General features: G+C 41.3%; 3 protein-coding genes across 3 annotated transcripts; 1 reads left to right on the top strand and 2 right to left on the bottom strand.

Moving 5' to 3' along the window:
• The first annotated feature begins 1,259 nt into the window (after positions 1-1,259).
• LOC104453846 (tRNA(adenine(34)) deaminase, chloroplastic) lies at positions 1,260-7,045 on the top strand. The gene is made up of 4 exons (XM_010068471.3): positions 1,260-5,237; positions 5,325-5,412; positions 5,746-5,873; positions 6,497-7,045. Exons 1-4 carry the CDS (start codon positions 1,360-1,362, stop codon positions 6,762-6,764), a joined length of 4,362 nt encoding a protein of 1,453 aa, XP_010066773.2. The 5' UTR covers positions 1,260-1,359; the 3' UTR covers positions 6,765-7,045.
• Positions 7,046-10,650: 3,605 nt separating this feature from the next.
• On the bottom strand, positions 10,651-13,540 carry LOC120296292. Its single transcript, XM_039318099.1, has 4 exons — positions 13,358-13,540; positions 13,098-13,221; positions 11,721-11,849; positions 10,651-10,904 (listed from the first exon to the last, which is right to left on the bottom strand). The coding sequence occupies exons 1-4, from the start codon at positions 13,510-13,512 to the stop codon at positions 10,812-10,814; spliced, it is 501 nt and encodes a 166-aa protein (XP_039174033.1). The 5' UTR covers positions 13,513-13,540; the 3' UTR covers positions 10,651-10,811.
• A 2,455-nt stretch (positions 13,541-15,995) lies between these two features.
• On the bottom strand, positions 15,996-21,919 carry LOC104453842 (phosphate transporter PHO1 homolog 1). Its single transcript, XM_039318189.1, is given in 16 exon segments — positions 15,996-16,350; positions 16,474-16,610; positions 16,968-17,246; positions 17,350-17,502; positions 17,597-17,641; positions 17,842-17,946; positions 18,114-18,363; positions 18,444-18,570; positions 19,533-19,662; positions 19,920-19,991; positions 20,113-20,161; positions 20,252-20,300; positions 20,303-20,674; positions 20,823-21,129; positions 21,257-21,297; positions 21,300-21,919. Coding segments are annotated over 16 exon segments (2,418 nt in total). The 5' UTR covers positions 21,511-21,919; the 3' UTR covers positions 15,996-16,259.
• Positions 21,920-22,197: the final 278 nt, after the last annotated feature.

Raw genomic sequence — 22,197 nt, 5'->3', positions numbered from 1 at the left:
AGAGAATGAGCATGAGGAACTCCTAGAGCCTTATCCCACATCGAGTAGAAGATAAAACTAACAAATAAATTTTTTAAGAGCTTTGGTGGTCTCTTGGCCATATGAGAGATTGTTACCTCAATTGTAATTCCAATTGCAACAAGTTTCATATATAATATTCATATATTATATGTGTTTATATATTATATGTATATAAATTATATATAAAAATTTAGTCGGTCGGTCCGGTCCCGGTTTGGGCGGTTTCTATTGCACACCCCTAGTGAGGACCGAGGAGGGCCTAAACGAGTAGCCTTTCAACCACTCCAACTTTACCTAAACCATATCTAGACGGAGAACTTTTCTTCAACAGACGCAGTGACGTCCCATGTACTCTAGGATTGATTAGCTCTTTGTCATTATATGCCCTGAAACATCGAAGGGTTTGTTGGTGCTCCCACGGACACGATGTTGCAATTCGTCAAACCGATCGGAAAAAAAAAAAAAAAAAGATTATAACACTCGACATGCAATAATTAGTTTGGATGGGCGAAAACACCTACAGGAGTGCCTTAAAAAAAGTACTCCTTATCTTCCAAACTTCTTATTTTGCGTGATCTTAGTCATCCACATCCAATCTAGGTTAGAATCCTTTCATATGATATGTAAGGCGGGTTTCGTCTAACTTTAGAAATGGCATTTAGATGTAATGTAAATGCTAAAAGCCAAAATCCTTTAGGGAATGTGAATAATGTTTGATAAAAATTTTGTGAAGTGACTTTGGATTGAAATAATGTTTGGCCAATTTTTTTTTTACAATGGGCTTTGATTGCATTTTTTAAAATATATTGTTATTATAAAAACACTTAAGCTCTTCACCAGAATTGGTGAAGGGCTCAAGTTGTAGGTGAGCCAGATCTAACATCAATAATTGTCGGCTAAGTTGCATAACCTAGGTGAGGGCCACTTGAGATTGCACGACTTCGAGTGACCCTTGACGAGAGTCGAACAACTTCAGGCGGCAATATGTACAATAATAATAAGATGCAAAACCGAAAAACGAAAGAAATGGTGAGAGTAGTTTTGGCAAAAAAAAAAAAAAATTATTCAACTCTAGTTGCAGTATTCCTCAAATGTTGAAATACCTCAGTATTTCCTCGAGAGGCTTGTGAGGTCGAAAATCCTTTGAGGAAGTTGAATCAAACGTACGTGTGTGTGTGTGTATTCGCAACCAATGATTCGATTGAAGGATTGGGATCAAGATAACATCATAAACACGAAATAGACTTCAGGCATTATTTTTATTGCATCGGTGTAAATCAACAGAGTGGAAAGTTCGATGATCCGATTTTTATCACTGGAAACGAAAGATAGATCCGAATGTTATATCCAATTGGGTTTCATCGAGCAGTTTTGCATTGTCATGGAGCCCAATTTCATAGAATGGAGATAGCCCAATTCTGGTGGAGTCCAAGCCTCAAATCCAACATGAACTCAGCCCGAGTTCGTCCGACTCGGCGACTCGGCTCAGCGGCGCGTGACCATTCTGTCTCCAGCTGGTCGTATCTTCTTCAACCGAATCTCTATGCCATCCGATCTACAGCGCAGACCCACAGAGATCGCTCGCTCGCTCATGGTGTTTTCAGCCCCCACGTAGTAGAAAAAGCTCCGGAATTTGCCTATCAAGGTGAGCCCTTTCGCCTCCCCTTTCGCCTCCCCTTTCGCCGCACGCCGCGCAAATTCATGTATAGCTCGAACTTTCTGTGCTATAGGAGCAAAGGGCCCCTTTCTCTCTCTTTCAATGACAGTTCCTACTTGTTGACTGATCGGTTCGACAAGTACCCATTTGCCCATTCGCCGTCGCCGTCGCCGTCGTGTTGCTGTGCTTGTTCTTGTTGCTGCGCGCGTCCTGCTTGCTGTGGGCATAGTAACTGTAGGGTGTCTATAAGCCCTTTGTTGTTGTATGGGTTGAGGCAATCCTCTTTGCTTCAGTGTTCAGCTTCTAGGAGGCTGTACTTTGGCGGGGCAGACCGGTACTATTGTCGGCTCCCAGTCCATAGCATTGACCAGGAGGTCTCGGATTTGTATGAGGAGGGTTCTTGTGCTTTTAGGGAGAGAAGTGGTGGGGGAAGAAATGGGGGGAGGAGGAGGAGAATCAAGTGTATGGTTTCGGAGGAAAGTAATCAAATTCGCCGGTTGAGATGTTTCGAGGATGCGGAGGCCGTGCTTAGTCTGTTGAGTGAAGAAGTGGATGAGGAGTGTTTTGATTCGAGAGGGAAACGTGGGAGCAGTTCGTTCAAGAGATATGAAGTGCAGAGGGAAAAGATCCATGGCAGTGAACATTCGAGGGGTAGAAAGAAAAAGGGGTCAGCTTCTAAGGAGAATAATTCGAAATGCAAACTTGAGAGAATTGAGATTGAGTCAAGGGATGATGTTCGCATGCAGGACAGAGGAAGAGGAGATTTTAGGAGAGAGGAGAATCGCAGGGCAAAGAAAGAGGCCTCTAGTTGTTCATCTTATCATTCATTTTCATCTTCCGGTGGTTTTGAGAGTGATCTAGAAGAGATCAAAGATGATGGATTTGCAGGGGAAACATCAAGTGGCCACTGTAAAGAGTTAAGAAGGAGACAAGAAAGTAAAACCGACAATGAGATGTCGGAAGAAGACAGAATATATAGAGAAGAAAGGGAGAAAAATGATACCTTGGAGAAGAAAAAAGCCATGGCCAGGAGTAATGTTGAGTGGGATTGGAGAAAGAAGTCAGAGAAGAAACTCAATGAACAGATGGTTGAAGAAGCACAATATCAGAAGGAATCCTTGGAAGGATGCAGTACAATGTCAAGAACCCATGATTATGATGATAGAAAATCTTCCACTTCCCGCATGCAATTCACTGGTGCAGAAAAGAAATCGACTTTTTCTACGAACTTAGATCCTAGAGCATCTATTAGTCACAGACAAAATGGAAATGAAGATGTTAACATCTCTGAATTGGAAAGGAAAAGCAAAAGGAATGAAGAAGTTTGTAGAGCCTGCGGCAGTGATGTTAAAGTGTCGTCCCAATCTGAAAAGCAGATCAGTAGCAGGGAGGAGAAACCAATGGCTTCATCTGGTTCTATTTTGAAGAATAGAAATGAACGTAGGAAACCGGTTGGCCATGTGGCTGAAAGAGATGAATTTGCTGGAAATACCCAGGAATTTTCTCAAAAGCTGGATATCCAGAAGATGGACACTGAGGAGACTTCCAGCTTGCATAGAAAGTCTAGGAGGAATGATTGGGAGGTAAATGTGAATTTGGGCTCTAGCTCGGCTCAGAAGAGAGAAGAGCAAAGCCACCCAGATGATCAGATCACCATAAAAGGTAAATCTGGGAAATCCCAACAGTTTACTGGGCCATCAGAAAGCAACCAGACAGCTGAGGGAGTGTCCATTGTACACTCTAGTAGGATAAATTTGCAACAGAAAACAAACGTGGTTTCATATTCATATCCAAGTGAGAGGGAACAATATTACCACACAGATTCACAGGCCCTCCATTTGGCACACTCAAGTGGTGAATCCCAAGATGACGTGAATAAGTCAAAATTTCGTGCTAGTGATAGCTCCCAGCAAACCTCTGAAAAAAGAATGGCTCGTCAAGATACGAATTTAACATCAGTTGTGACCCTGTCTGGGGAAGCCCAAGACAGACAAAAGGAAAGCAGAGGAAAAGTCGTGCAGTCTGACTCAGCTTCAGGCAGCATGCCTCCCAGACTTACTAAACAATCTAGTTCTCATCAAAAAGTTCTAGAACGGCCTTCTAGTAACCAGAATATTAATTTGGTTTACCAACAGAATGTGCAAATGATAAACCAGGAGGTCAACACAGTAAATTCACAATCTTTATTGACACCTCCACCTTCTCAATTGGTAGCCAGGGGCCCTTCTTATGCTGATAAGACAAGTGGCATGCCAACTGAAGAGAATTTCTTGGAAAGTGGTTCTAATACCTTAAGTACACGCACAGAAACTCAAACTTCTGCTTTGCATGCTCAACTTGATAGTGGAGGCAGAAGAGATGGGAACCATGAGGAATTGTTGTATATTAGAACTCATGAAGATGCTCTTGGATCAGCTCTTCGTATGGAGGAATCATCTGGAAAGTTTGTCAGGGAGTACATTGAGAAGGCCAGGCATGAAATTAGCAGTGAGGCCGAAGTAGATACATCTGATGCTAAGTCAGGATACAGTAGCAAAGATAACATCCAAGCTATTTCCACTCAAGGTGCTTCAGAAGACATTCAGCTAAAGAATCATGACTCAACACATCCTTCTGGGAGTCCTGGATCAAAAGGCCATTCTGATGAGATATGGCACGAAATTGATCCATCTATTCATGAAGTTTTGAAGTTGGAGGAACCTGACAGCAGTACAACAAGTGGTCCTGTTGCTGTCAATAGATCTGGCAGGTCCTTGTGGAATATCATGGCAGATATTGTTCGCCTGCGCTGGGGTTCACGAGCTGAATCATCCACTTTAGCTTCGCGTTCAGGTAGAAAGAGTACAATGAATGAGTCTGTTAGCAGTGAGACATGGTTTTCTGGCCATGAGCATGGCGAAAACAATGGTGACAATGTCAAGCAGGAAAGAAGCACACCGCAGAAAGTAACCTCTTCTGACCAGCTACATCCCTTGCATTCTTTAACTAGAAACCGTACGTATTCACCAAGAGGTGAAAAAAGAACACCTTCTGAAGCTGAGATTCTATCTCCTGTTAAGTCAGGAAGCAGTTCGGCAAAGATGATCTCCTCAGGTTCAGCACAACAGGAAGAAGACTTCGGTTGGCATGAAAAAGTGCAGGACACCAATAGCCCTCCTCTTCCTTTGGAATTGGCGGAATCCTCATTACCTCAGCCTCCGAGAGTAACATCTCCTCCAAGAGGAGAAGCATCTTCAGATACTGGTGAGAACCTTTTAGCTGGTAGTGGCCTTCGTGAAGGGTTGGACCAAAATGCCGAAAAGTTAATTGAAGTTGGAGGAGCGGAGGTTACAAGTTCACCGTTGAAACAGAGGAAGTTCCAACGGGCCAAGCAAGTAACAAGAGATAGATTTGATGAATGGGAAGAGGCATACAGACTTGAAAGCGAGCAGCGGAGGATTGATGAAATGTTCATGAGGGAGGCACTTGTGGAAGCAAAGAAAGCTGCTGAAAAGTGGGAAGTGCCAGTTGGAGCAGTACTGGTGCAACATGGGAAGATTATTGCTCGTGGATTCAACCTGTAAGTCTGAGAACTTTAATGGCTTATGCTTTCTGTAATCAATTGATGTTACTTCAAAATCACTTGACAAGGAAATATAATATGTAGAGTGGAACAGTTGAGGGACTCTACAGCCCATGCTGAAATGATATGTATAAAGGAGGCCTCGAATGTTCTTCGGTCATGGAGACTTGCGGTAGAACTCTGCTCCAAAGCTCATTAGTTATTGGTATCTAAGTTTTAGATGTTGTTACTTACTAGCTGTTTCTAGCATAAAACATACCCTATTCGAACCTTGGGGCTAGCACTTTTCGTAATAAGTTTTAGAAGCATGAAAAAAGCATGAAAAAAGGCATGGAAAGTGATGCCTAAGCATATAAGATAGAAATTTGATATTCATCTGGATTTGCGTATTTTGAGCCTCTTTTGTTGTGAAATAACTGAGTGCCAACGAGACCACATTAAACTAAGTTTTTGCTTTGTTGCCACAACTGTGTATTTATGAACCTAATATCTATTATTTCCCCAGGAGACAACATTATACGTGACATTGGAGCCTTGTCCCATGTGTGCTGGGGCAATTCTTCAAGCTCGAGTTGACACTCTTGTTTGGGGAGCTCCCAACAAGCTTCTTGGAGCTGATGGCAGCTGGGTCAGGTATGTTGAGTTCATTCTGCTACTTTTTGATGTTTTTCCCAGCAGAGATTATCAGTTATCTTTGTTTCTGTAATATTTTCTGGTTCCCAGTTGGTTTTTTGTTGCATGTATGGTGGTTGCAAGACACTTTTCAGGGCTCCACTTAGATCGCTCTATTGGCCTAGATAAAAGCCAGATAACAATTTGGCTTCTATTGCTATAGGGCAAGAATTGTTAAGTAGTAGCTGTCTAGCATCCATACTTTAAAGAATCTTATTGGCTAGTATGAGCATCACTGACATATGATGCTACGTACTTCTTTCCTGTAGCATATCCTGAAGACCCATCCTAAGGGGGCAACCTTCTACTCGAAGTTTTTATTTGTCAAAATATCTTTTATGCTTCATGTCGGAAGGAGAGAAAGGGGAGGTGACTTAAATTAGGATCGAAAATAGGAAGAAGTTTGAAGTTTTCTCAAGATAAGGGGGGGGGGAGAGAAATTTGAAAGTTTCCTCCCTAATATTCTTTCCTCGCCAAATCAATAAATTCTCAAACAATGCATTGCGAATCGCATGTGGACATTATTACTCGACCTCTGTTAAGAACTGAGTACAAAGAATTCATCTCCCTCTGCTTTATTGCAGGCTTTTCCCAATTGGTGAAGGGGCGACTGCATCTGGAGGCACGGACAAGCCGGCTCCTCCTGTACACCCGTTTCATCCAAAAATGACCATCAGGCGAGGGGTGTTAGAATCAGAGTGCGCAGATGCGATGCAGCAGTTCTTCCAGCTGAGAAGAAAGAAGAAAGAGAAGAAATCAGAGACCCCACCTTCATGTCTTCCCATCTCGCCCCACCCATCAAAGCTGCTCAACAAGATGCATGACATGTTCCACCTCATGTTTTGTTTGTGAAAGAACAATGATGATTGCAAAAATAGTCACCAATCCAGAAGCACGTGAGAAAACCCTGTATCATACTTTTGTGGGATGAGCACATAAACCATAATGAAAACCCTGTGCGATTGTCCTTGTGAAATTACTCGTCTCATATGTAAATTTTGAGGTTTTTGCACGGTCCTTTAATTCGGCAGAGATTCTTGTAACCAAGAGGGATAAAATGCGAGGAATTCTTTTTTGTTCTTGTACAAACATATTTGTAGCTGTCATGCAAGATCATGCGTCATTCATCCTGATTGTCGACTCTTTTAATGCCGTCTTATTTGTCGTGATTACGAGCAATACGAGTGGCTGAGCATTTAGCACAGGAATGAGCTTGTACACTTCGTGTAAGGAAAGCCAATAGACGCAAAGAAGTAATTGATATGTCATTTTCCAGCTGATTATGATGAAGACTGCATACCAATGATTAGATCCGAGGTTTAATCCAAATTGTGGGTGGAAAGGGTTGGTGCTGCAATTTAGTAAATATTTATCAATTGCTCTTTAATGTTGCTTCTTTTCTTTTGCTGCACGATGGCAGATTCAAGAAAACCACTTGGAGTGAGATTTGAGGAACAGCAAGAGAAAAAAGTGGAACTCGTCTGTTTGGTAAGGTGGCAATTCAGCCTTCCAAAAATGGAAATTTTTATTTTCGAATTGAAAGCAGAAGATGAGCGGTTGGCGAATCTCTTGCTCAGCAGCTTTCAGGAAAAGCTGGAAACATTTAGGTCCGTTCGCTTTGTGGAAAATAATTTCCTGAAAAATAATTTCCGAATTTTTTCGTATTCGTTTCACGGAAAATGAACTAATTGTGGAAATTACTGTCTATCAAGGAAAAAGTCTTTTAAAAGAGATGAAAATATTTTTCACTTTTCAAATTGGGAAAAACATTTTCCTTACTCTCTCCTCTCGTAACTTATTAGCCCCCTTCTTTCTTGTTTTCTTTTTCAATAATTTGAATTTTAAATTCTTTTTCTTTTTCCTTTTTTTTTCCCACCTTCTTCTTTGGCCAGTCGCCGGCATGGCTATAGTTGGCAACTAGCCATAGGTGAGCTCGAGGCTTGCTGATCTCTGGTGAGCGGTGAGCTTGCCGCTCGTCGACCTCTGGCGGCGAGCTCTAGCTTGCGGCTCGCCGGATCGACGAACCAGCGGCGAGCATGAGCCTTTGGTGAGGCCAAAGGCCAACGAGCTTAAGGCTCGCCCTCACGCTTAGACCTTAGTGCTCGCCAATCTGCGGCGAGTGGCGAGCTTGAGGCACACCGCTCACTAGATCGGCGAGCCGGTGGTGAGCGCGAGCCTCTGGCAAGGCTAGAGGCCAGCGAGCTCGGGCTTGCTGCTCGCTGATCTACTCGTTGCTCGCGAGATTGACGAGCCAGCGGAATTTAGCCTTTAGCCAGTCACCGGTTGTCGCGTGGTCGGTGAACGGCCAAAGAAGAAGAAGAAGATAAAAAGAAAGAAAAATAAAAATAATTTAGAAAATCGATTTTTAAAATATATTTTTAAAATTGATTTAAAAAATAATAAAATTATTCAAAAAAAATATGTAAAGGAAAATATTTTCCTTACTAAACAACAAAAAATACTTTCCACTTTATTTTCAAGTTTTGGATGAACATAGGAAAATAATGATATTTATTTGGAAAATGATATCTTGGAAAATATTTTCAAAAACGCTTATTTTTCGTGAAACGAACAGGCGCTTCATAGGAAATCACACTTTTGAGGGCGGCAAAAAGGTATTGTTGCAGTAATTCAATTCAGAAGATATTGAACTTTTGGGAGGACATTGCTGTGCTCTGTAAACTCCCAACTTAGAAATCATGAATCGACCCCAATGTTCTTGTCATCACAGGAGAACCATACTATATTAAGGCTTAATCAGGAGAGAGAGAGAGAGAGAGAGAGAGAGAGAGAGAGAGAGAGAGAGATATCTCAATGCACTAATAGACACGTAAGGCTTAATCAGGAGAACCATACTTTATTAAATTTAACTTTGAGCTAAATTTGAACAAGATGCCTTTGTCATGAAGGAGGTTTTAAGACTACTAGTACCAACCAAGCCACTGGAATAAACAACTTGTTGACGTAGAAAATAGGAAAAAATTCCATGTTATCCTACTAATAAAGGGAAAATTACCAATTCAATCTTAAATCCATATGGTATTAAAACCAATTCAATCTTAAATCCATATGGTCTTAAACTTTTTAACGTTGCCAATATAATCCTAAATTTTTGCTCTAGTGATCCAATAAGATGTTTCTATGACTAAAAATAAAATAAAACTAAATATAAAATGTTTTGAGTAAAGTAGTCCATGTCAGTGACGATGATTGGACGTCATATCACACCAATTTCCGATAGCAATTAGACGGAAGAGTTACATTGAAATTTCGCACAAAAGATTTAGGACTACATTGAAAAAATTAAAAAGTTCAGGATTTAATTGGTATTTGTATAATGAAAGTTTACGATTGATTTGGTAATTATCTCTGCTTGCAACCCAACATAAAGGCACTAGCAATTCAATAATCATTTGGTGAATGCGCAAGAGAGAGTCCTATTCCAGCGATGACAAGAAAAAAAAAACCAGACACACACCGTTAGAACCACCATCACATAAGAACTGCACCTAAGCCTCATTCCCCTGTTACTCCAATCTTAAAGGTAGGAGTTCATGCGAGGCCCCTGCACCAGGAGCTAACAGGTTGGCTGACAAGATGGCGCAACTGTTTCCCCAAACAACCTCATTTTAAAATTCCTTCATTGCACTACAAGAACCATAGAAACGATGTACCCATCGCAGGAGGGCGACATCTCTCCCTCCACCGAGTGCATTCGATCTTCTTAGGTCCCCCTCTTTCGTGATTTGCATATATAGAGCCACCAAGTCCCTCCTTCAGGACCCATCTCCATAAAATGGCCCTCGTACATTGGTATCAAATTTCAGCTATCATCCTCGCTTGTCAACTGGTGATCACATATGCACAAGCACCGGCTGCCTCACCTGCTACTCTTCCGCTAGCACCGCCGGCTTCCACAACGCTGCCACCAGCAAGTTCAGCACCAATCATCCCCGTGACACCAACTCCACCGACTTCCAGTCCGACGGCATCCCCAACCCCAAAAGTTGCACCAGTGTCCAACCCACCAGTTTCAGCCCCTCAGCTTCCACCACCTCAACCGCCACAGAGCCCTCCCACCTCTACTCCTGCACAACCACCAGCATTGCCTCCACCACCTGTTGCTTTGCCACCCCTGCTGCCACCGCCTGTTTCGCCACCACAAGTATCCCCGTCACCAGCCCAAGCGCCACCTGCCCCAGCTCCTGTAAAAGTGCCACCAGCACCAGCACCAGCACCCCTGTACCACCCCCATCACCACCGCCACCTCCGCCAGCAGTGCCATCTCCTGCACCAGCACCCACCAAACACAAGAGAAGGCACAAGCACAGGCACAAAAGGCATCACGCACATGCACCAGCACCCACTCCACCCAGCCCCCCAGCTCCACCTACGGTTTCAGACACAGAGGATACATCCCCAGCACCTTCACCAAACTTAGATCTGGTAATATAGCAAACGATTGATGCATGATCAAGTTTCAATCACGATACCAATCAGCAGCATGTTATAACAAACTATTTCTTGCTTGTTTACAGAATGGAGGATTTGCCTTCCATCGACAAGGAAAGCTGTGGATGTGGGCAAGGATTGGATTTTCCATGGCCATTCTGCTGGCGGTCAGAGGCTGCGGCTTCTAGAGCAATTTGCTTCCACAGGACATGTTTACACTTGAAGAAGTTGGCCTTATAAGAAAAAATGAAGCCAATAGAACAAATAAAGAAAATATGACCGAGAATTGTAAGGCATTTTTGTATTCTTTCTCCATGATGATATACTATTGGACAATTCCAATTCTTTTTCATTCAAAACAAGACCTTTACAAAGTCAGTCAATTCAACAAGAGTAAGTACAGCATGGAGAGGTACTCGCCATTTTGAACTTTAACAGGTCTGATCTTTATTGCTCCATCTCAATTTCTTCTCGCAAGTCATAGTCCACTACAAGGCCAAGATTGTCTACTAACTTGTGATGCCGAAGACAACCAGCACACTGATGAGAAGCATAAACAAAACATCAACATAATAGAAAAGACTGATCTAAAAAGACGCAAAGTTAGGCCAAAGAAACACCAGTAAGAAGTAAAAACATGAGTTGCCACTGTGGCATCTTAACGTTGTGATCACGACTTATAAATGAGAAAAAAAAAAAAGAAGCCCTGTCATCAAATTTCACAACTCACCTTCATATTGATGCAAAGCAATATTATATGGATAAGTGAAATTTCCTATCTAGTTGTCTTATTTCTTTTTCAAGCGCCTGAGGACACTTCATGATTGAAAAAGACAAACGAGGATGTAATGGAATGCCAAAAGTTGACCAACTACCAAATGTCACTCTTTGGAGTTTAAAGCCTCCTGAAAGGTGTGCCTAAAATACAATCTGGCGATCAATAGACTGAGCATTATTATTATTTTTGAAAAACACTGATAATCTATTTTTAATCATCTTTTCTGCAAATGCAGGTCAGGCGACTAGGACTTCTCTTTGGTAATAATCATTTTGGTTAAAAAAAGAGAAAAACAGTGAGCAGAATGAGTTTATTTGAACCAAAGCAGTAAGTCTCCCAAAAATTGCATACGTTCTTTTGAGTACCCAAGAATCTTTTTAGATTCACAATTTACAAGATAGATTTTGCCAATGCCAAGAGAAAATTAACGAATAGGTTGCTCAAGAAGAATTTACTACTGTGATAGCTTTTACCCTCAGAGCATTCAATTTCTTGTAAAATGTGACAACTTTTATTCTAATCATCACAAAAGAACAAGACGGATCACAGATACTGTGAAATAGTGCACATAGAGTTACCTGTACAAATATAAGACCTCGTTCATAGGCTAACTTATTCACAAGCCTTTGTGTTCTTTCACCGCATTCATTACAAGTGAATTGTACAAGCAATCTTCTCCTCGGGTGTTCCAAATTAAGATGAAGACGCTGCCAAGAGGACATTAATTAATTAAAAGAGGCCAACAGTGAGAAATGCTTGAGGCATGAAATAGCAAAAAAGCATGCATCAATTGTTCTCCATCTAAGACCAAGCATGCAAATGGTGTAAGCCCCTTTATTCATAGCATAAATGCTCAAGGGTAGATAAATCTTCAATTATTAAAGGAAAAAAGACAGAAGTCAAAAGAACAATGTACATCCATGCCTTTTCTCTTGCAGGAAAAAGAAAAATGGAAATTCTACATGGAAAGAGTTAAAAAATTTGGAACTCATTGAATAAGAAGACAATAAGTGGTTGGCAAATCTGACTTTTTCCTCAGAAAGAACTTTTGGAGTTGATTCAATCGTACTTCGCCCCTTCTTTCACACATATGTCTAAGGGAGATCCTACAATATAATCTTGCAAGAAATTCACCTTTATAAATGAATCTCATGGATTATATGTTTCACTCATGTGATAATTCAAGGGATCGAGGTAAGACTGTTAGGCTACTAGAAGGTTATGATGTGGCAAAGGTAGATAACACAAGTTGATAAGAAGCTCGAAGCATCCACATTCTGCAGAAAGTGACAACATAGCGAGATTACTGCTCTCACAAGCATTTTAGCTAGAAACATGAAATATGATGTAGACTTCCTCCCTCTCCTGACAGCATCATTCTCTTGCATCATCTTTGTGCCTGGCCAGCTATAAACCCCAACTTACGCTTCCAGAGGATACTACCTAAGCAGTTGTTCAACTACAATAAAGAAATGAAAATAAAAGCACCATATGAAAGTCGTCCTAGGGATTGACTACGGACGTTCATTCTTCAAAAGCAAACACTAAGCCCTAATGCCGTCACATGGACACACTCATCAGAAATATATACTACATCTGCACAACGAATTAGGTTCGTAAAGTGACACCTCTAAAAGATTCAGGCCCTTTCAATGCACATCAACTCACTTAGATTAACATAACAGTTCATCACAAGCATCATCGTGCGCTCCAATCGCATGTCCATGTACTTCATACCTGAACCTACCCAAAATTGGGATTTCATGACAACCTGACATAGCACATTTTCCTCCTATCAATTCAGCAACTTGACGGAACAAGCGTTCCAATTCAGGCGCACAATTAATAAAGAACGCATGGACATCCTCCTACAAAGGGATTTGGGGACAAGGCATTGAATCCACATCGACACAGTCAACAGAAAACGCAATCCCGAACCCGGAATCATCACGTACCGCGGTCGAATCACTCGGGGGCGATGCCTGGTCCGTCTCGGATTGACCCTCGAGCGAGCAGAGCACCAGAGGCAAACCCAATCCCCGCTTTCTCGGTCCGACCGTCGGGAGCGAAACGCGCAACCTGCGGCGCAAACGCGAAATCCAACCTCAGGGCCACTAAATCGAGCAGGACCCTCGGACGACAGCGAAACAAAGACGAGAGAGAGAGAGAGAGAGAGAGAGAGAGAGAGAGAGAGTGTTCAGCCTTGGCCGGCGACCTGGAGGAGGCGAGGGCGGGCTCGTCTCTCGGAGGCCGAAGAGGACAGCACGAGGAGGAGGGCCGATGAAGAAGGGCTTGTCGGGAAGAGGAGAGAGGGTGAACGGCCGGCGGGCGAACGGTCGGCGGGTAACCGGTAGTGACCGTTGCCGCCATTGGAGGATTTACGCGAGCTTTTCTTCTGCAGCGCCACCGGGAAATGGAAACACTCCTTTGATGCAGTTCTACTTCCTTCTCACCTTCAACCAGTGATCTTTATTTATTTATTTTTTTAATTTTTGTAAAAACTCAAAAAATAGAAGATAAAAATGTGTCCTGGCCTTTTAATTTGATTTCGGCTGCGGAATTTAAGGGCGTTCATGGAAACGTTCCAAAAAACGTTTCTGGAACATTTCTGTACGGATTTTGTTAGAAGAAAAAAAAAGAAACGCGTTTGGTTGCGTTTACATTTCTTTTTTTTTTTTTTTGTTTAGGAACAAAATAAGAACAAAAAAAAGAAAACAACAAATTGTTGTTTTAGTTAAAAAAAAAAATGAAGAAACGTTTTCTCTTCTCTCTTCTTCTTCTCTTCTTCTTTTCTTCTTCTTTTTTTCTTCTTTTTTCTTTCGCCGATTCTTTGGCCGGCGACACCCTCGAGGTCGGCGACCTCGCCGAGCATCGCCGCGGGCAAGCTCGAGCTCGCCCGAGATCCGGCGAGGCCGAACCTCGCCGTGGTTGGGCGAGGCTTGGCCTCGCCTTGGGTGCAGGCGAGCTCGGCGAGGCCAGCTTCTTAGTAGAAAAAAAGAAAAATAAAAAATAAAGGAAAAAATGAAAAATAAAATAAAAATGTTTAAAAAATTAAAAGAAATAAAAAAGAATAAAATTTACCAAACGTGTTTCTATTCATTTTTTATTCCTAACAAACGTTACCAAACGTATTTTTTTGTTCAAAAATTGTTAGGAGACGAAACAATTTTTTTTTTTTTTTGTTCCACTGAACAAAAAAAAAACAAAAACATTACCATTCGCACCCTAAGTTTTCCATCAATGATTTTACACGGACACCGTCATTTTATTTGATTTATTATAACTCAAAACTCAAAATTTTGATTATGTACATTAGAACAGGTGCGCACATGTGCCAAAAATGGTAGAAAGAGCGGCCCCTCTCAACATTATTATAGAAGTTTCATATTTGTAAGGGAATGTTCAGTTTATGCTGTAATCACTCATTTTTTTTTTATAGTAAATCTATCACCGTCCCCACGGGAAATGATTGAAACACATGAATTAACAAAAGAATATGTATATATGTTTATATAGATGAGGTTTTTCATTCGACTTACTTATTATTCTCAACATGACTAAAGTTGTTTCTAAAGATTTTTTGGAAAATAAATCCCTAATCACTCAACCATGGGATTTAAACGCTTGTTGATCAGTTAAACCTTTAATTTCAATGTATCACAATATTTTGAAAGGAATCTCGATAAAAATTCAAAGAGTTATGACAAGTTACTATCGAGACCTATTCCTAGGACTGTAGAATTATCTTGTGAAGTAATTGATAGGAATTCAATTGTCCAAATTTCATCCAGCTATAACTGCCTAGCTATTTTTCAGAGTTAGACAGGTAGATATTCACTTAAAGGGACAATTTTTCTCTTTTTTTGGCACTTGCAGTTTCATTACAGATTTGAATAGACTCTAGGGCCAATGGAGTTATTTACATATGCAAGCGCGAAACATGAGATGATGTCAGAGGATATTGAGCTATAGGAGGTGTTGAGGCAAAGCCTAACAACCGCCTTTCATGGCCATTTGAGCAAGTGATTCAGCTGAACAACTTCCACATATGAACTTGTCAAAGTTGGCCTATACAGAGCATTGGCTTGTGGCAGGGCTTCTGTTTCGGACCCGTCCACATAAGTTTCGCTGTCACCTTGTCCTAGACACCTTCCATAAAAACTGGAAGCATATATACCTGCTCCTAGTTTGACACATCTAGAAAAAGAATTTCCCTTCGGTTTGGTGCGAAACGGATCGTGCGCTGGCAGGGGATCTGTAGGCAATCTGCAATCGATGATCATGGATCGTGTAAATGGTTTAATCACCCGAAGGAAAGAAAAAAAACAGGGAAAAAGCTTCATTTCTTCTCAGTTTGGGAAGACTGGAAAGTGAGAGGAAAGAGGAAACGATTGATTCTTCACCTTTTTTTACCCAGTCTCTTCCAGATGGAGATCGATGAGGACGAACAGGTCGAGGTGATTGTGAACGCGGTTGTGATGGGAGCTGCTCTGGTGCTCATTTCGAGCATCGTCATTGGGGTTGTCATCGGTCTTGCCGAACCTGGCGATGGCTGATCCATCCTGACCAAAGGTGGTCTTGCTACGGAATTGGGATAACTTCTTTTCAGTATGTGGTTCCGCTGTTTCGGCGGCGATTAATTTATGCCATTAAGTTACTGCTCTTTTCCCTTTTCTCTTGATCAGTTGACCACATCTTCCAAATAAGCTCTGTGCTTGTGTCAATTTCCCCTTGATTCTACTTGAAATATCAGATATGTGAATAAAAACAGTGGAGAGTGACCAAAGTACGTCGCAATTTTCCGCTGCCGACATGGTGTCAAACAAATAAACAGAAAGAGGCGACGAGGAGGATGCATTAACTGGGTATGGATGCATTGACGGCTTTCTATTTCATCCACTTCATTCTGGGGAAAAGGGAACAAAAAAAAAAGAAAAGAAAATGTTACAAGTTTGAAGCATGTTCCTAAAGTACACCGAACGCACAAAAATTGATTCGGCCAAGTTGTTCCATCAACTAATGCTAAGGCGAGAAAATCCAATATCCACTTCCTGACAGAAGTTGAAAATTTCGAATTCCGAATTGTATTCTGCTTGCAACTCAGGCCAAGTGGTTGATCACCCTTCTTCATCCACTTCATGGAAGGGAAGGGGTACTGTCTTAACTGCTCTAAAATTTCCTGCATTGTTTAGATGCTCATTCTCCAACCTGAGCCAATCAGAAGTACTCCTAATCAATTGACATAGTGGATACAGATCATAAATCATAAAACCTGAATGCACGAATATCTCCAACGTCCATACAAAACTTGAAAAGCTGAAATTTTATTACCTGAAGAAATTCCACAGGCCTCTTCTGAGTACTTCCAGGGCCGCTAAAAATAGCCCCATCACTCTATAATCAACATTTCCAAAACTATAGTGGAGGACCGTTTGTAACCAAGCGAGCCTGAGGACGAGGTTCAAACCCTGCATGATTATTCAGAGCTCTTAAAAACTGCAAGGATAAATATGGTTAGTCGGAATCAATCACAAATGCTTGTTCTCACCAAACATCTAGTTCTCTATCCTGTCTCCCGCGTCGAAGCACCTTAGGCAACTCGTTCTGTTTATCATCAAGTTGGGTTCTCTTATATTTTCATCCTTGATTCCTTGGAACCGTTATTGTACTATGTGTTAGAAGAATATATTCATATTCATCTTTTGAGCTGTGAGAATCGATATTGTCCTAATGTCCTGCATTAGATTTTTCTTCCCATGTTTTTGTTTCTTCAATCCTTTGTTTTGTGTGCGATAAGTGAGAAAGAGAGAGGCCATAGTAGATACCATTGACAGGAAGTAAATAGACTTTTGGCGAAGCATCAATTCGTTCCTCAGCCATTGGTTCTTCGAGTTCATCTGGAGCAAGCCCCAATCTTTTGCAAAGTCCCAGTACAATTGGTAAATCGTGGCGCCACTCGAGATGACCACAAGTAGGATGAGCCATCCGAGGCTCTGTTCTTTCTCATAAAAAACTTTGGCTCCAGCTGCTAACATGGCCGACACGTACTTTCCTAGATTCACGAGATCGCTTGTGTGTCCTTCATCAAACCATTTTCTAGCGCACTGCATATTTGATAGATAATACTCAATCGGGCCATTATATGTCTGCTGATTTCCTAAAGTAGTCAACAATTGCCTAAGAAAAAGTGGAGGGTTTGAGATCAACCTGCATTGCCCTCAAGTAGTAGGGAAGAAAGGACACTGCATAGGCGAGGTCTCGGTAGTGCTTGTTCCGCATGCAATATCCGTAGTCCTGAGTCTTATAGCTTCCGCTTATGTAATAACAGGTTAAGTACTCTAAGTTTCTGAGCATTGGAATCTGCCAAAAATATCAATCATGTACCGGGAAGTCAACGATTTGATTTCTCTATGCGCCAATCCTTGTGTAAAATTTCTATTGAGCAAAGCTCTACCTGACTACAGAGTTGATCAGCCATGAAGAAGTCCAGCATAACCACCTGTGGAAAATTCAAAATCGAATTAGTCAGTCCGATTGTTTACCCAGTGGATAGTCTTTGTTCAGTCAGAATTACTGGACGTCGCTGGGCAGTCATGTTAAACTGGGATTCATGTTCATCTTCTGAAGTCAGAGCCTATCAACCCACTTTCTTGTTGTATGCATATTATTTCACCAAATGGGGATACAAAAATATTGTACCTTGTAGAGGGGTGAGAGGATGATGTTCCTTAGCACTTTAAGGAGACGGTATCGACTAGATCGGTAGAAGATATTGCATGGACATACAAGTAATAGAAGGAAACTCTGCACGTTCAGAGATCATACTTTTATCAGCAACAATAGCGATCAGTATAGGAGGCTATGCATCGGTAGTAGAATCTTATACAATCATGTTCGTGTGTATTTGTGCTTTTCCATCCTATTGGAGGTATTTGTTGTACTTAATTTGCTAAGAGAGAAGAGATAAGTACCAGTAGCAGAAGCCCAGGAATTGACTGGACTTGTTCGTACGAAGACCTTTTTGTGAGAAGAGACAGATGGGCAAACATGACACCTACCACAACAGCCATCGACGCGGCACAAATTAGGAACACATCTCTGTACTTGAGCTCCTCGGTAGGGGTCAGTTCAAAGATGAAGCTATAATTTATACGTGCCTTTCGCCATGCAAAAATGTTGCATCCATAGAGAAAGAAGTGCAGAAAGAACAGGCTGAACATGCTGCACGGACAGGATCACTTCTTTTAGCTTCTTTTCGCCCATTATTATGAAGAGAAACGCTAAAAATTAACGGTACTTACCTGAGAGCGGGGTACACAGTTTCCATGTAAACTTGATCTCCCTCTCCCTGTCTTCTGTATATGCCGGTGACATGAGCCATGATGACATATCCAGTGAAGAGCGCAATGAAGCAACCGGTGAACAGCCCTGATGTGCAACAGTGTGGGAAAACATTTTGAGTTTTTATGCATAACGTAATCATTTAGTTTCGCTGTTCCATCTTTTCTGTTTTTTGATTACTTTGAGTTAAAGTATGCTATATTTCCATAGATTTTTCATTAGATAATTTTGTATAATGTAATCATTTAGTTTCGCTGTTCCATCTTTTCTCTTTTTTCATTACTTCGAGTTAAAGTATGCTATATTTCCATCGATTTTTCATTAGATAATTTTGCACAACGTAATCATTTAGTTTCGGTGTTCCATCTTTTCTGTTTTTGATTACTTGAGTTAAAGTATGCTATATTTCCATCGATTTTTCATTAGATAATTTTGCAGTCTACCACTCTTCTCTCCTCTATATTTGATTCAATCACAAGACAGGATGCTCGCTTTTTTCAACGGCATTATCATCTCATGGCAGAGCTGCAAAGGAAGCTCTGCTTAATTCTAATATTCCTTTTCTTTTCTTATTTCAGTTGCAGTTAGTTGATAATGGAAAACCGTCCTAACTCAGTAGATTTTATCATGAATTCTTTGCTACAGAAGTTAGCCCTAAAACTTGATATCTAAGACAACCTATGCACATTTTCTAGATTGGGAATAGCTTCTTAATTTGTCATGACCTTAAATTACGAGTCTATAAAATGATTTGTTAAGCCTTTCCACTTTTCAATCCTCTACGGCCATACCCAGTGCAAAGATAGCTATGTGTCGTATCATGGGACCAGGGTCTATAGTTCTACCAAAAATAATTAGTGCAGTGTGCACCAGCAGTCATTTTATGAGCACTAATGGTCTGATGGGTCCAGCCACTCTCTCTTTCAGTCTCTTGCTCTAGAATATTGTCCCAAGTTAAGAGAACATACAAGGTGGATTTCAAAAGATATGTTGTCTGAAGATACTATCATGAAGATTTAAGTTTTTCGTATCTGAGTCATAAAACTGACCGACAAAAAAGGTAGTGCCGTGTGACTCTGTATGCTGGAGTGGCTTCAGGTACTTCAGGGCTTTTCTTCGGTCAGCTTCAGCAAACTGCTTGACAAATAGCTCTTCAACTTCATCTCCCAAATGCATCACCTGTCAATTCTGACACCCGATAAGAAAACTCCTCTGCCTTACAAAGTTGTAAATGCACATCTATATAAGAGTCGGGGAAAGAACAAATGATTCAAGGATCATTCCTTGTGCAGACAAGAAATTTAGTACAATGACCGCTAGGTTTGGTCAGGTAAATTATAGGACGAATGGATAAGTGGATAAATATCATCCAATGGGTCACATGATTTCACAGCATTCTGCTGCAGGAAGTACGTAAATTAGGAATTTTCTTTTACCTTGTCAGAGCTATTGAAATAGGAGCTCTCTGCCACTTTCAGATAAATCGGGAGAACTTGCTTTCCCGTAACCTGAATCATTAATAAACAGAAGTTAGAAAACTCAATTTCTCTGTTATATGCGTAACAATTATAGTATATATGCCTATGGATACAAAGATAAAGGAGAAAAATGAACAACTGTTCCACTTACTTTGTCAAACTTCTTTAAAATTTTTACAAATGCAAGGATGTTCAAGTTCCTGAAGAAAAATAGAACAACTTTATTAAGCATGAGGCTCACACAAGTAAGTTCACGCATAAAAGGTAACCAAACATATAAGCCAAGGTACCTGTAAGTATTCAGATAACCCAACCCTTTGTATAGTTCAATGAGAGCTTTTTGATCATCTTCTCTGCATGCTGCAGCTTTGTCCTGTTAATTTGTGTCTTATAATTGCCTTCAGAGTTGGACTTCTTTGAGACCGGGCTGATCAGATCCTCCCAAACCAGGTCACTGATCGCTGAGAAGGCCCGAGATGGCGTTGTCAGAGGAATGTTCACCTTCAGGTTCTTCCCTTGGCAACTGAAAGACCGACTTGAGAGTGACCTCAATTTATTACTGTACTCCCTCTTTAGAGTTCCAGACTTCCCCACCTCGTCCCATTTTGCAGACTCGGTCAATGGCAGCTCGTCACTTTTCCCAAGTTCATCCAATTCCAAGGCTTTTTCTCTTGCATTTGTTCTTGATCTTGTCCTTTCACTGTGGACTCCTTCTCTGCCACCCGAGGAATGGAAAATATTAACAAGCAAATGTGATTAGACGCGAGCTTAATGAAAATTTTAAGTTTTATGTGTTAAATAATGTGATCATAAAATTTGGCATTGGTAGTGCAGCACAGAACCATTTTTATCCTCATTTACCACAAGGCACGGCCGAGGAAATGGAACTATCCTCCTCCCCGACATCATGGACTGACGACGGATCTTTTCCACTTTGTTCACTGACAAATGCTTTGAGCTCGACTAGGATCTCTATCTGCCTCTTCAGGTACTCTCCTCTGTCCAAGAACTCTTTCTCCTTGGTCCTGAAGAACTTGTTCACTTTGTTGAGCTGGTGGTCCAAGCATGCAAAGAACTCCTTGGCTGCTTCAAGGTCTGAAAATTGCTCCACCAACTCAGTCTCATACAAATCACCCTCTCTGTCTGAAGATGCAAGTTTCTTGTGCACCTGGTGTGAAATTAAGAAAGACAAGCACGAACAAGCCATCACATTCTCTTTACTGAAATAATCATCAAAATGAAAAAATCTTTTTTCTTTTTTTTCCTTTTGGTGCTTGAGGAAGTGAGGAAAATACTTGAATGGCACCATTGGTCCTAGACTGATGATGCCCAAAGGACTGAGCTTCTTCAGAGATGAGAGGAAAGTGTCGGCCTCAGTGACAGGAGTACTAGGATGATGTTCATGTTCTCTGTTGGGCAATGAGGTTGGTTGGGTGTTTATAGGGAGATGGATTCTTTTCAGGTCCTTCTTGAGTTGCCCGTAATCAACAAAGGCCTCTTTCCACTCAGGCACAAGCTGGCCTTCATACTGCTTAGAAAAATTCACCATCTTGTTTTCTTTCAACACTTTGAAAAATTTGAGATGGTAATAATGATGATGATAATGTGTGTAGGACTCAGCGTATAGCCTGTGATGAGTGTATCAGTGAAAGGCCATGATCGTGCTATTTATGGCCTTCAAAAGAAGGGAGTGACTGATTGATACGGCCGTACAGAGAGATGCTCCAACCCCAAGCACCATTCGTATAATATCCTCCTTTTTTGCACGTAGTATTCGATCCCTATGCTTCCTCCACTTGAACACACGCTCGTGCACACACACAGAGTGTTAGCAGTCGAGGTTTGCTGGAAAATGACCGAATTGCCGCCTCATGTGGCGGTGGCGCCTCTCTTTATCCCCTTCATCTCTCTCGCTCCCTCTCTCTCTCTCTCTCTCTCTCTCTCTCTTTCTCTCTCTCTACAAAACGCGTGTCTGCTATGAAATGGTGGGGATTTAAAGTTTCGTTTGGAATGAGTGGGGCCAAGAAGCATGCACAGAATAACATATGTGCGTGTGGGGAAAAATAAAGTGCCCTTTGAATGTTGATTAGCTTTTCACTTAGTGTGTGCAGAAACAAATCTTGTTGTTTCATCAGGTGTCTGCACAAATTTAGGTGATTTTTTTTTTTTTGGTAGCTGAAGCGTTAGTGATAGTACCTGGAGATTGCAAAAACTTTCGGAAGAGAACGATCATTGG

This window comes from Eucalyptus grandis, chromosome 7, assembly GCF_016545825.1.
Source record: "Eucalyptus grandis isolate ANBG69807.140 chromosome 7, ASM1654582v1, whole genome shotgun sequence".
Lineage (NCBI taxonomy): Eukaryota > Viridiplantae > Streptophyta > Magnoliopsida > Myrtales > Myrtaceae > Eucalyptus > Eucalyptus grandis.
Note: the sequence above shows the minus strand (reverse complement) of the source record. Positions and strands in the feature narration are given on the sequence as shown.

Coding starts and splice junctions, on each gene's coding strand:
- LOC120296292 (XM_039318099.1), bottom strand. CDS start 13,512: ATGGCGGCAACGGTCACTACCGGTTACCCGCCGACCGTTCGCCCGCCG. Junction 13,222..13,357: donor CCCGCCCTCGCCTCCTCCAG/GTCGCCGGCCAA, acceptor TTTGCGCCGCAG/GTTGCGCGTTTCGCTCCCGA. Junction 10,905..11,720: donor GAGGTCTTATATTTGTACAG/GTAACTCTATGT, acceptor GCTTCTCATCAG/TGTGCTGGTTGTCTTCGGCA.
- LOC104453846 (XM_010068471.3), top strand. CDS start 1,360: ATGTTATATCCAATTGGGTTTCATCGAGCAGTTTTGCATTGTCATGGA. Junction 5,413..5,745: donor TTCGGTCATGGAGACTTGCG/GTAGAACTCTGC, acceptor TTATTTCCCCAG/GAGACAACATTATACGTGAC. Junction 5,874..6,496: donor GCTGATGGCAGCTGGGTCAG/GTATGTTGAGTT, acceptor GCTTTATTGCAG/GCTTTTCCCAATTGGTGAAG.